We start from the raw sequence: 14,770 nt of genomic DNA on the forward strand, positions 1-14,770 counted from the left end.
TCAGTGTTACAGTTCATTATTCAGTCATTGCTCATTATGATAGTTACTCAGTGTTACAGTTCATTATTCATCCATTGTTATGATAGTTGCTCATTGTTACAGTTCATTCTTCATGCATTGTTATGATAGTTGCTCAGTGTTACAGTTCATTATTCAGTCATTGCTCATTATGATAGTTACTCAGTGTTACAGCTTATTATTCATCCATTGTTATGATAGTTGCTCATTGTTATAGTTCATTATTCATCCATTGTTATGATAGTTGGTCATTGTTATAGTTCATTATTCATCCATTGTTATGATAGTTGCTCATTGTTATAGTTCATTATTCATCCATTGTTATGATAGTTGCTCAGTGTTACAGCTCATTATTATGTCTCCCCCCACCCTCTGGGGGAGACATATTGTTTTTGCCCTGTTCATCCGTCCGTACGTACGTCACACTTCATTTCCAATCAATAACTGGAGAACCATTTGACCTAGAACCTTCAAACTTCATAGGATGGCAGGGCTTATGGAGGAGACGACCCCTATTGTTTTTGGGGTCACTCCGTCTAAGGTCGAGGTCACAGGGGCCTGATGATGGAAACCATTTCCGATCAATAACTTGAGAATCACTTGACCCAGAATGTTGAAACTTCATAGGATGATTGATCATGCAGAGTAGATGACCCCTATTGATTTTGGGGTCACTCCGTTAAAGGTCAAGGTCACAGGGGCCTGAACGTGGAAAACCATTTCTGATCAATAACTTGAGAACCACTTAACCCAGAATATTGAAACTTCATAGGATGATTGGTCCTGCAGAGTAGATGACCCCTATTGATTTTGGGGTCACTCTGTTAAAGGTCAAGGTCACAGGGCAGGGCTTTTTCACCCTAGTATCTCAGGGGGCCGATATTTGGCCCCATTCCCAATGCCAAATATGCTCTATTTTTCCCAATCTGGATCAAAAAATTCCCAATCCAATGAAAAATTTCCCAACTGAAATCAGTTAATTTCTGTTTTTCAATAATAACTCTTGCACAATTAGTTTTGTTTGCCAAGTAAATCAAACAAAATGTTGGAAAACCAACTCGTTTCTATTTTTAGTAACATGACTGTCTGCAACCTCGGCAAAAAATAATTACAAGATTTTGCTGAAGAAATGTATGATTTGTATGCAAAAACCTCTCAAAATGCATAAAAACACAAATATTAATTGAATAAAGTACCCAAAACATGTTGACAGGTAGTTCTTATACCATTAAAATCAATTGTCACATATTTTCGCGACCCAGTTTTACACTCGAAAAATACGCACTTTGCCATTCTACTTTTTGGATAATTTCAGTTATAACTTTGGTGAAAACAAACTGTAAACAAAAATTTTAGCATGACAAATAAAGAGTTACAGTATTTTTAGGCAATATTGGAACACAATCCTGAAAAAAAAATTCCCAAAATTTCACAAGGGGATACTGTCTACCAGTAAAATTTGAAACGGAAGATTTAAACTAATATATATTAATTAAAAACTCACTTAATTTGTCGGTATATTTTCCCAAATTTGACAATTTACCGCATTAAAAATTTCCAATATGACCAGGGTCCTTTTTCCCAAAACCCCCTGAAAAAGCCCTGCAGGGGCCTGATCATGGAAAACCATTTCCGATCAATAACTTGAGAACCACTTGATTCAGAATGTTGAAACTTCATAGGATGATTGGATATGCATAGTAGATGACCCCTATTGATTTTGGGATCGCTCTATTAAAGGTCAAGGTCACAGGGGCCTGAACATGGAAAAACATTTCCAGTCAGTAACTTGAGAACTACTTGACCTAGAATTTTGAAACTTCATAGGATGATTGGACATGCAGAGTAGATGACCCCTACTGATTTTGGGGTCACCCGATCAAAGGTCAAGGTCACAGGGGCTTGACCATGGAAAACAGTTTCCAATTCATAACTTGAGAACCACTTAGCCCAGAATGTTGAAACTTTGTGGAATGATTTGACATGCCAAATAGATGATTTCTATTGCATCCAACCACCAGTGTTGCTTAGACTTTTGCTCTTGTCCCCTGTTGACTTCCTGCCTATATGACTATGCATTGGGGGAGACATGCCCTTTTTTTTACAAAAGCATCTTCTAGTTCATCCATTGTTATGATAATTACTCAGTAATACATATTGTACTTTGAATACTTAGGTGAATAAAAGTAATGTTGTTGTTACAGTTCATTATTCATCCATTGTTATGATAGTTGTTCAGTGTTATTCATTATTCATCCATTGTTATGATAGTTGCTCATTGTTACAGTTCATTATTCATGCATTGTTATGATAGTTGCTCAGTGTTACAGTTCATTATTCATCCATTATTCATCCATTGTTACGATAGTTTCATGATTTTCATCATTGTTATGATAGTGCTCAGTGTTACAGTCATTATTCATCCATTGTTATGATAGTTGCTCAGTGTTACAGTTCATTATTATCCATTGTTATGATAGTTGCTCAGTGTTACAGTTCATTATTCATCCATTGTTATGATAGTTTGCTCAGTGTTACAGTTCATTATTCATCCATTGTTATGATAGTTGCTCAGTGTTACAGTTCATTATTCATCCATTGTTATGATAGTTGCTCAGTGTTACAGTTCATTATTCATCCATTGTTATGATAGTTGCTCAGTGTTACAGTTCATTATTCATCCATTGTTATGATAGTTGCTCAGTGTTACAGTTCATTATTCATCCATTGTTATGATAGTTGCTCAGTGTTATTCATTATTCATCCATTGTTATGATAGTTGCTCAGTGTTACAGTTCATTATTCATCCATTGTTATGATAGTTGCTCAGTGTTATTCATTATTCATCCATTGTTATGATAGTTGCTCAGTGTTACAGTTCATTATTCATCCATTGTTATGATAGTTGCTCAGTGTTATTCATTATTCATCCATTGTTATGATAGTTGCTCAGTGTTACAGTTCATTATTCATCCATTGTTATGATAGTTGCTCAGTGTTACAGTTATTCATCCATTGTTATGATAGTTGCTCAGTGTTATTCATTATTCATCCATTGTTATGATAGTTGCTCAGTGTTACAGCTCATTATTCATCCATTGTTATGATAGTTGCTCAGTGTTACAGTCCATTATTCATCCATTATTCATCCATTGTTATGATAGTTGTTCAGTGTTACAGTTCATTATTCATCCATTGTTATGATAGTTGCTCAGTGTTACAGTTCATTATTCATCCATTATTCATCCATTATTACGATAGTTGCTCAGTGTTATTCATTATTCATCCATTGTTATGATAGTTGCTCAGTGTTACAGCTCATTATTCATCCATTGTTATGATAGTTGCTCAGTGTTACAGTTATTTATTCATCCATTGTTATGATAGTTGCTCAGTGTTAAGTTCATTATTCATCCATTGTTATGATAGTTGCTCATTGTTACAGTTCATTATTCATGCATTGTTATGATAGTTGCTCAGTGTTACAGTTCATTATTCATCCATTATTCATCCATTGTTACGATAGTTGCTCAGTGTTATAGTTCATTATTCATCCATTGTTATGATAGTTGTTCAGTGTTACAGTTCATTATTCATCCATTATTCATCCATTGTTATGATAGTTGCTCAGTGTTACAGGGTATTATTCAGCCATTGCTGATCATAATCATTGTCATATTTTCAGGTTCTACACACTCTATCAAAGCTTTCTAAAACAGATATTGCACAGAAGAAAGGGATCAGGTAAGCTTATAAACATTTTCAGGACTAACCAAAATATTTCAGGTAAGGTTTTATAATTGTTGAAAAGAGCAATTCCATAACATCAAGTTGTCTGCTTACAGCCTTCATTCATGAAATAATACCCCTTGCATAGTGTTAAGCTCCTAAAAGTTTCATTTGTTAAAGCTGTTAAAAAACTGTTCTCCCCTTGTCAAAACTGTGACAATGAAGTCATGAACACTTGTTATAGATGAAAACCTCTTACAGAGTTGTTGGCTAGTAATTAAGTTATTTGAATCCTGGGGCAGATGCATTTTGTTGAACAGAGAAATCAATTGTCTGGATGACACAGCTAATGATGAGGATGCAGAGGCCATGCAGATTTAGAACAAAATATTCTTGTTACAGTTAGGCCAGACAAATTCATGCAAGGAAAATGTAGTAAAGGTGCCTTGTTTTGTGTAGGCCAGACAAATTTATGCAAGGAAAGTGTAGTAAAGATGCCTTGTTATGTGTAGGCCAGACAAATTTATGCAAGGAAAATGTAGTAAAGGTGCCTTGTTAGGTGTAGGCTAGACAAATTCATGCAAGGAAAGTGTACTAAAGGTGCCTTGTTAGGTGTAGGCCAGACAGATTCATGCAAGGAAAGTGTACTAAAGGTGCCTTGTTAGGTGTAGGCCAGACAAATTCATGCATGGAAAGTGTAGTAAAGGTGCCTTGTTATGTGTAGGCCGGAAAATTTAATAAAAGTGCCTTGTTATGTGTAGGCCAGACAAATTTATGCAAGGAAAGTATAGTAAAGGTGCCTTGTTATGTGTAGACAAGGCAAGTTTATGCAAACAAACTGCAGTAAAGGTGCTTTCTATTGTGTAGGCAAAGCAAATTCATGCAAGGAAAATGTAGTAAAGGTGTCTTGTTATGTGTAGGCAAGGCAAATTCATGCAAGGAAAATGTAGTAAAGGTGCTTTATTATGTGTAGGCAAGGCAAATTCATGCAAGGAAAATGTAGTTAAGATGCCTTGTTATGTGTAGGCCAGGCAAATTCATGCAAGGAGAGTGTGGCTTAAAGTGCCTTGTTATTTGTAGGCCAGGCAATTTTAAGCAAGGAAAGTGTAGTAAAGATGCTTTCTTATGTGTAGGCAAGGCAAATTAATGCGAGGAAAGTGTAGTAAAATTAATGTTCCTTATTACATGTAGTCCAGGCAACTTCATGCAAGGAAAGTGTGGCTTAAGGTGCCTTGTTATTTGTAGGCCAGGCAATTTTATGCAAGGAAAGTGTAGTAAAGGTGCTTTCTTATGTGTAGGCAAGGCAAATTCATGCAAGGAAAGTGTAGTAAAGGTGCCTTGTTACATGTAGGCCAGGCAAATTCATGCAAGGAAAGTGTGGCTTAAGGTGCCTTGTTATTTGTAGGCCAGGCAATTTCATGCAAGGAAAGTGTAGTAAAGATGCTTTCTTATGTGTAGGCAAGGCAAATTAATGGGAGGAAAGTGTAGTAAAGGTGCCTTGTTACATGTAGGCCAGGCAAATTCATGCAAGGAAAGTGTGGCTTAAGGTGCCTTGTTATTTGTAGGCCAGGCAATTTCATGCAAGGAAAGTGTAGTAAAGATGCTTTCTTATGTGTAGGCAAGGCAAATTAATGGGAGGAAAGTGTAGTAAAGGTGCCTTGTTACATGTAGGCCAGGCAAATTCATGCAAGGAGAGTGTGGCTTAAAGTGCCTTGTTATTTGTAGGCCAGGCAATTTTAAGCAAGGAAAGTGTAGTAAAGATGCTTTCTTATGTGTAGGCAAGGCAAATTAATGCGAGGAAAGTGTAGTAAAATTAATGTTCCTTATTACATGTAGTCCAGGCAACTTCATGCAAGGAAAGTGTGGCTTAAGGTGCCTTGTTATTTGTAGGCCAGGCAATTTTATGCAAGGAAAGTGTAGTAAAGGTGCTTTTTTATGTGTAGGCAAGGCAAATTCATGCAAGGAAAGTGTAGTAAAGGTGCCTTGTTACATGTAGGCCAGGCAAATTCATGCAAGGAAAGTGTGGCTTAAGGTGCCTTGTTATTTGTAGGCCAGGCAATTTCATGCAAGGAAAGTGTAGTAAAGATGCTTTCTTATGTGTAGGCAAGGCAAATTAATGGGAGGAAAGTGTAGTAAAGGTGCCTTGTTACATGTAGGCCAGGCAAATTCATGCAAGGAAAGTGTGGCTTAAGGTGCCTTGTTATTTGTAGGCCAGGCAATTTCATGCAAGGAAAGTGTAGTAAAGATGCTTTCTTATGTGTAGGCAAGGCAAATTAATGGGAGGAAAGTGTAGTAAAGGTGCCTTGTTACATGTAGGCCAGGCAAATTCATGCAAGGAAAGTGTAGTAAAGGTGCCTTGTTACATGTAGGCCAGGCAAATTCATGCAAGGAAAGTGTAGTAAAGGTGCCTTGTTACATGTAGGCCAGGCAAATTCATGCAAGGAAAGTGTAGTAAAGGTGCCTTGTTACATGTAGGCCAGGCAAATTCATGCAAGGAAAGTGTGGCTTAAGGTGCCTTGTTATTTGTAGGCCAGGCAATTTCATGCAAGGAAAGTGTAGTAAAGATGCTTTTTTATGTGTAGGCAAGGCAAATTAATGCGAGGAAAGTGTAGTAAAAGTGCCTTGTTACATGTAGGCCAGGCAAATTCATGCAAGGAAAGTGTGACTTAAGGTGCCTTGTTATTTGTAGGCCAGGCAATTTCATGCAAGGAAAGTGTAGTAAAGATGCTTTCTTATGTGTAGGCAAGGCAAATTAATGCGAGGAAAGTGTAGTAAAGGTGCCTTGTTACATGAAGCCAGGCAAATTCATGCAAGGAAAGTGTGGCTTAAGGTGCCTTGTTATTTGTAGGCCAGGCAAATTCATGCAAGGAAAGTGTAGTAAAGGTGCTTTGTTATGTGTAGGCAAGGCCAATCAGTACAAGGTGTGTAACATGCTTGTGTCTTTTACAAGTGTGCTAGGTAATATTTTTATGTAGACCAGGAAGATTATTGCAAGACAGATTAAGAAGGGTGTCTTATTAAATAAGTTATCCAATTCATGCAGGGCAAATGTGGTATAAGTGTTTTATTCAAGTAGTCCAGGCAGATTTATGTAAAGAAATGTGGTACACAATTAGGCCAGGCAAATTCTTGCAAGGAAATTTGGAACAAGTTTCTTATTCAAGAAGGCTAGGTAAACTTATGCTAGGAAATTTGTAAGAAGTATCTTTTTCAAAAAGGCCAGGCAAATTAATGCTAGGAAATTTGAAACAAATGTCTTGATCAAGATGGGAATGTAAAGTAATGCCAGGCAAATTTATGCTAGGAAATTTGAAACAAGTGTCTTTTTCAAGAAGGCCTGGCAAATTTATGCTAGGAAATTTGGAACAAGTGTCTTGTTCAAGAAGGCCAGGCAAATTTATGATAAGAAATGTGGAACAAGTGTTTTGTTAAAGTAGGCTGGGCAAATTTATTCTCTAGGAGATATGGAGCAAGTGTCTTGTTTAAATAGACAATATTAATTTATGCTAGGAAATATGGAAATAGTGTTTTGTTCAAGAAGGCCAGGCAAGTTATTACACAAAGGGTATCCAAAGAGGGATTGGCTTTTTCTTGCAGTTTTTGACAAGGTGTTTATTTTACCTTCCATCAAAGATCTATGACCGCTACTTCTGGAAATATTTGTAATTTTCTGTGAATTGACTTATGTTTAGTCTTCAGATTGCTGGTTTCTTTCCAACTACATGTTTTACACTATCACTACAGTACAACTTTGTCTTCTCAAATTCAGAAATTTCGAACACCACCCTTCACTCAAACTAAACCATCAGGTCCCGGCAAATTCCCTTTATAATGTATATTTTTCGTTGACTCGCACTATAGATAACTCAAAAAAACTTTGCCAGTCCCGTCAAGTTTGAATGAACGTAGTTCAGCTGTATATACTGTAAAGTCTTCAGTAGTTTTTGTAAATATGTGCATAATGGTTCAATTCTTGAATTTTGAAAATTAAATTATGTTTGTGCCGATCTAAGGTCATAGTAAATGTAGTGCAAGTGTCTTATTACAAAAATGCAGTAAAAGTGTTGTGTTACAAATAAGTCAAGGCAGATATAGTGCAAGTGTCCTGTTCAATGAGGACAGGCAAGTTGTTACATTTACAATTTCTTGTAGTTTTAGACCAGGTGTTTACTTTACCTTCTGTAAAATATTAGTGACAGAAACTGAAATATTAAAAGTTTCAGTAAACTGACTTACTTTCAATCTTGAGATTGCTGTTTTCTTATAAATTAGATTTTTTAACTATATCACTAATATTAAAGTTTTCAGTAGTGATTGCAATGGTTAATCTTTGAATTTTGCTGTGAAAATTCTGTAATCTATATATTCAATGATAGAAATAATACTAAAACATTTACTGTTTTAATTTCTTATTTATTAAGAATATTTGTCAACTTTAAACATCATAAGAACTTGAAAATACAGCTTCCTCTGCAAACATCTGCGGACTGCAGGTAATGGTTAATATCAGGCTTATAAGTTCTGTTACCATGGTAACTTTTAAACAATTTGAGTATTATTTGAGTATTAGCATGAAAATTCTACATCAAAGGGTTTGTAAGTGTAAATGTGAGGCCAATGCGTAGATAAGCACTTATTGATGTAAGAAATATTGATTAGTGCAGGACCTGGAAAACAGAGCTTCCTGGCTACTTCACACATGGTTCCTGGAAATGTGCTCATATTTCAGTGAGATTTTACTTTAGAAGATAACCTTCATGTATTATAGAGTCTGTATATGTTCATTTTTAGCTTTTGTTGCATAAAGAGGTACTCGTGATGATAATATTACAGGAAAACTGTGCAGAAATACTGTATCTACAGCTCAAGTAAATTCTGCTTCATGTAACTGTTACATTACATAACTTTATTCTGCTATAATGAGTTGTAAAACTGTGAACTTACTAAACAAAATCTATAGACTTTCAGACAAAATTCTAACAATGACAGCCTATTTCCCAGTGCAGGTCCTCCCTGTCTTTGTCAAAATGATTGATTGAGATATGAGTAGGATTAAATAACAGCCTGAGATTTCCTGTAGTGACTGAAAGAGTGAAGCTTATGTAGCATACTGGCCAAGAATGTAAGGGTATGGTAACATTTAGGTAACATAATGTCTGATGTTTATTTTGCACACCTTCTGTATAAAATAAACAATCTATATGCCACCTGTATTGTTTCACAGAAACTCAATTACTGAAGGCTCAGAAAAAATGTGAAATATGTGAATCATGAAGTACAGATGGTACATAGTTCCTGTTGATAATGGTTTTGTACTGGGGTTTCCCCTTTTGGTGTAAGTCAGCATTCTGCATCAGTATATCTAAAGGTCAGAGTGAGAATGGTTGTAAACAAACAAGAACTGATCAGTCAATTAGTATTTATAAATGTTAGAGTGACCATTGATATCCTGCAAACCTGGTAACAGTATTTTCCCTGGCACAAAATTGTAGGAAAAAATAGAAAGCTGTTTGTACTGAACTGGCTGTGATGTAGTGTATCTGGTTGGTACAGGTCTACCATGATGGTAATGTAAAATGGGGTGGTGATAATGTATGGATTGTGTGGTTTATTGGTAGTATGGTGCTTATATGTAGGCAGTGTGGTAATAATGAAAGATGTTGTTGTGATAATGTATTTGGAAGTATGGTGCTTATATGTAGGCAGTGTGGTAATAATGAAAGATGTTGTTGTGATAATGTATTTGGAAGTGTGGTGATAATGTATTGGTAGTGTAGTGATAATGTATTGGTAGTGTGGTGATAGTGTGGTGATAATGTATTGGTAGTGTAGTGATAATGTATTGCTGGTGTTGTGATAATGTATTGGTAATTTGGTAATTATGTATTGGTAGTATTGTGATAACATATGGGTAGTGTAGGAATAATGTATGAGTAGTGTGGTGATAATGTATGGGTAGTGTAGGAATAATGTATGCATAGTGTGGTGATAATATATGGGTAGTTTGGTGATAATGTATGCGTAGTGTGGTGATAATATATGGGTAGTGTGGTGATAATGTATACGTAGTGTGGTGATAATATATGGGTAGTTTGGTGATAATGTATGCATAATATGGTGATAATATATGGGTAGTGTGGTGATAATGTATGCATAGTGTGGTGATAATGTATGCGTAGTGTGGTGATAATATATGGGTAGCAGGGTTCTCGCCAGGCTATTATCGCCTGTCGCGTGCGACATGCCTTCAGACTTTGAGTTGTATATTCGACATCCCTTATTTCCCCAGTCATCCCTTAATTGCCGAAGCGACATGTCATAAAATCCAATAAACACCCCGATTAATCCATTAGTGTATTCGGAAAGTTTCCACGTGCTTACCCGATAGTTTAGGTAAAGCGATGCCAGTTAAGATAACCGATAAACCAATGACAGCTTCCTATGTGGAACGTGTGACGTAAATTTCATCGTAGTTCCACCTTTAAATCCTTTGACAGGTGGTATCTTGTGATGTGTACATGAAAGTGACTGTTTTCGCAAGTTTTAAGATTATACATGTCATTAGATATAATGACAGATGATTCAACAATTATCGTCCGAATATTTTTCGCAATCAAGGAAAGACAATGTAAGGAATTAAGTCAAAAATTGTGCAACACGGTAAAATGCTTTGAACAATAATCGCCGTAATATTAATGTTTTTCACATGTATGAATGTGTTTTCTCGGGCGGAATATCGAAAAGACAATGCAAGAATTAATGTTTTCTGTCGTCGCTTTCTAAATAGAACTTTTAGAGAAAAGTTTGAAATACCCTCCGTGCATTATTTCATCACGAACGGACACTTTGGTAGAACCACCGACCTTCCGTAAGCCCTCACATGAAGAATTCAACGCCCCGAGTGAGGCTCGAACCCACATCGATGAGGGGCAAGTGATTTGAAGTCAGCGACCTTAACCATTCGGCCACGGTCACAATTTCAGAATCCCTCCCAGCCACGTCGAATGGCCAAAGGAAATCGGGCATTGATTCAAAATGGAAACCAGAGTTTCCCTGGATGACAGACTCAGATTGTGTTGTTTTACATGTATGTACAACAAACAGTGGACATTTTCAAAAACTTAAAATGGATAAGTTTTCAGCAAATAAACTCCACAGGAATAGAAGACATAAACTTTAAACAAATAGATCTGTGTACAGTGCTAAAATTGTGTTGTTTTATTTACAATAAATAGTAAATGAACATTTTTAGCAACTTAAAATTGATAAACTTTTAATTGTCATTCAGCAAATAAACTCCATAGGATCTTTTATGACCCAATATCTTTATTTGTTCTTGTTGTGCGTGTAAATGATGCTTATTAATCACTGAAAATACCACTATGTTTTTCACTCTGAAATGCACCAGAATGAGTTGTAGTAACACAAAATTTTCTGGGGTAACCCCCATGCAGGGGGCCCTCCCGCACCCACCCCTTTGTTCATCAAAAAATATCCTTCTGCAACATGCCTTCAAAAAATCCTGGCTAGAACCCTGGGTAGTTTGGTGATAATGTATGCGTAGGGTGGTGATAATATATGCGTAGGGTGGTGATAATATATGCGTAGAGTGGTGTGGTGATAATGTATGAGTAGTGTTGTGATAATGTATTTGTAGTGTAGTAATAATGTATAGGTATTGGGGTTATCATTTGTTTTATGTAATAGTGATGTGCTACTTTACTGGTTGTGTAGTGCTAATAAATGTATTGGTATTGTGTTTTGATAATAATGTAAATAGTGTGTTGATAATATATAAGTAGGTGATGATGTATTGGCAGTGTAGTATTAATATTGATGTGTTGGTAATATTGTAATAAATTAGTTCTGTTGTGTTAAATGTAACAAAATTATGCACTTTCATGTACATAAAATATGAGCACTTTTCCATGTAAACAAGTCATGTTTGTGATTTTTAGTTTCATGAAAATGAGGTAAAAATGTTTCAGGAAGTCATGGTCTATCTTGAATGCAACTAAACTATAAATCTCTGAATGGACAGAAATTCAATTGAGGAAGTGAGAAATGTGTCAGTTTTTTCTTCCTGGTTAGAAAGGAAATCTTAAAGAAGTTATCTTCTGATATATTGATTCAGGTTATCTTGACAAGGCCGAAAAATAAAATATTTTTTGCTATCATTTATGAGGCTATTTTAATTTGTTGCCTGCTTGCCAAAAACATCTTCAGCAAAACTTCTGCTTTTGTTGCTCATTTTTTTTTTTTTTTTTTATAAAACTTTCAGTTTATGTTGAAAGTTTGTGTAATTCTGCGTTTTCCGATGCCAAAAACTTCACTTCTTACACAGAATTATGTCTCCCCCATAGGTTAAGGAGATATATTGTTTTTGCTTTTGCTGTCTGTCAGTCCGTCTGTCCGCATTAAGCTTGTCCGGCTTTCACTGGTCAAACTGCTGGCCGGATTTTGACAAAACTTCACAGGAGTGATCAGTACCAAGCCTAGTTTTGCATATCGCCGGCACGTTCCACTTCATGCACAAAATGGCCACAAGAGCTAAAAATAGAAAAATCTTATTATCCGGCTTTTCACGAAGGGTTCATACAAGCTGGCTGCGATTCTTCGCACGAAAAGCTTGTCATCCAAGGAACGTGATCAGTTCACGTACAGCCCTAGTTTTGCATGTTTCTGGCATGTTTCGCTTAGCTGCACAAAATGGCCACCAGGGCTAAAAATAGAAAAATCTTGTCCGACAAACTGCTGGACGGATTTTGACAAAACTTCACAGGAGTGATCAGTACCAACCCTAATTTTGTATATCTCTGGTATGTTCCGCATCGCTGCACAAAATGGCCTCCAGAGGTGACACAAACACTTCTAGTTTCCTTCCATTTTGTTGCAGGCACTGTTAGCTTTGAAAATTTCTATTCTGCTTTTTAATACTTGCTTAAATTCTTTTAGCAATTCTGTGAAATTATTTATTTGTCATGTTTTTTGTTTTACTGTTTTGTTACATTCTAACAGCCATTACTGATAGACTGTTACTGTAAAATTTCAGAAAATAGTGTAATGTTATAATAATTTGCTAATAATTTGCTAATACTTTTCAATGGTAAAAGGTTTTATAAATGATTTCACAACACAGCTTTATTAGCCATAAGTTAATTAAAGGTAGTTCTGCACATATGATAAGTTAGGAGTCATGGCCTTACCTCATTTATCTGGAAACAAGGGAAAAAAATCAGAATCTGGTATATGTAAATAATAGATCATCAAACAGATAAAGATTAACCCATGTGTAAGTTAATGAAGAGGAAAATATAAGTTTTTTCTAGGATGAAAAGTTGACAGGTGAAATAGTTCCTAATATCTTAAAATCTGAAAAACAAATTGTGGGTCTTTTTAAAAATAAGCACACAGACCAGTACATTATATTTGACCATATAATAGACAGATTGTTCATAAATTGTTTTATGCCTGTTTTTCTCTATCAGTGATTCTCATGTTTTGTAACATGAGATCATCCGATATATTTCTGTACTGGATACAATGAATGTCACAAGTTTGGTTCAAATCTGCTTGTTAAATGATATAAAAAACATCCGCTGATAAAAGAATCTGCACAAAATTCAGCATCATTAAATGCTTGATATGTATAATTAAATTGTGTTTTGTAGAAGAAATTTTGTTCATCTATATTGCTTTCCTTTTTTATACTGAGAAAAATAAGTAAAGAATAAAAAAATTATTTAAACATTTTTCTGAACAATAGAAAAAAATTATGGTTTTCGCGAGCCCGCTTGCGATGAGCTCGATATAGTTGCCACTTTTGGCGGTTCGGTGTAAGTGCATCCATGCCACCGTCCGATTTTGTGAGGACCATAACTTTGACATACATGGACCAATCTTGTTTACATTTGGCATGAATGTTTACCTCAATGAGAAGGCGTGTCATGCACAAGCCCCAGGTTCCTATCTCAAAGGTCAAGGTCACAGTTGGAGGTCAAAGGTCAAATTGAAGTTTGTCCGGAGCATTTCTTCCTCATGCATGGTAGGATTTTGATGTTACTTGGTATGAATGTTCACCATTATGAGACAGAGTGTCATGCGCAAGAACCAGGTCCCTAGGTCTAAGGTCAAGGTCACACTTGACAGCTGGCGGCCTCGACATTCTGCCTGTGGGCATACTTGTTTATTTTATGCCTCTTTTTTCTCTTGCTGTTACCGATTCACATTTACACCCAGAGACTGCCCAGGATATTTCTGTATTTGATACAGTATGTTCCATATTGGTCTAAGCAACAAGTTTGATTTGAATCTCCATGTTAGCTAAAATGATATAAGTTGTTCACTGATAAAAGTAGCTGCATGAATATCAATATCTGTAAAGCAATGTTTTTGTATACGTTTAGAATACTGAATTGGTGTCTATCTATTTTCCTTTTCATACTAAAGACTTAAGTAGGAGCAGAATAAAAATGTCACTTGATATTGTAATGTACAAAATGGGATATATTTGGACTTGTACCCATCTGACACCAAACATGCCAAAATCAATGATAATTCTTTCGTTTCTAAAGATGTGAAAGCTGCAATATTGGGCCATCATTAGTTTATTCTGAAGTTCTAAAAACAGGGATTTATTAAATTATTCAGTATTGTAGAAAAAGGTGAAAAAAAAGCATGCAGAACTACCTTTTTTATCATACTGTTAATCAGAGAACTGATTTGAAAGCAGTTGGTGATGTAAAAAAACATGTGTTATAATTGCTTATTTTAAGTACTTTGATCAACAAATGGCTGGACATACTGTATATTTTAATGGCTGTATTTAATTCTGTAGTGGCTTTCCTGATAATGACATACATCACCATGACTACTACAATACTCTCAAGGATTTAGCCCAGTAAGTAAGGGATGCAACTCTATGCTCCTGGAATGGAATGTAGGGGAGGTAATATGATTGTCTCCCTTTTACCATTAGGGAGATAAGCAGATTTTCCTTCCATACCATGCAAAAGAAATCCCC

At 35.8% G+C, this 14,770-nt stretch overlaps 1 protein-coding gene across 10 annotated transcripts in view; it reads left to right on the forward strand.

The window, feature by feature from the left end:
* Window positions 1–14,770, forward strand: part of LOC123543477 (proto-oncogene vav-like) — a 106,525-nt gene that overhangs the window by 10,492 nt on the left and 81,263 nt on the right. For 9 of the 10 annotated variants that reach the window (XM_053524495.1, XM_053524500.1, XM_053524497.1 and 6 more), the window contains exon 3: window positions 3,704–3,762. In XM_053524495.1, coding sequence (XP_053380470.1) covers window positions 3,704–3,762 — 59 coding nt within the window. Of the gene's footprint in view, window positions 1–3,703; window positions 3,763–14,584; window positions 14,648–14,770 lie in introns of all 10 variants that reach the window. The other variant, XM_053524496.1, reaches the window with a different exon arrangement.

Source organism: Mercenaria mercenaria, chromosome 15 (assembly GCF_021730395.1).
Source record: "Mercenaria mercenaria strain notata chromosome 15, MADL_Memer_1, whole genome shotgun sequence".
Lineage (NCBI taxonomy): Eukaryota > Metazoa > Mollusca > Bivalvia > Venerida > Veneridae > Mercenaria > Mercenaria mercenaria.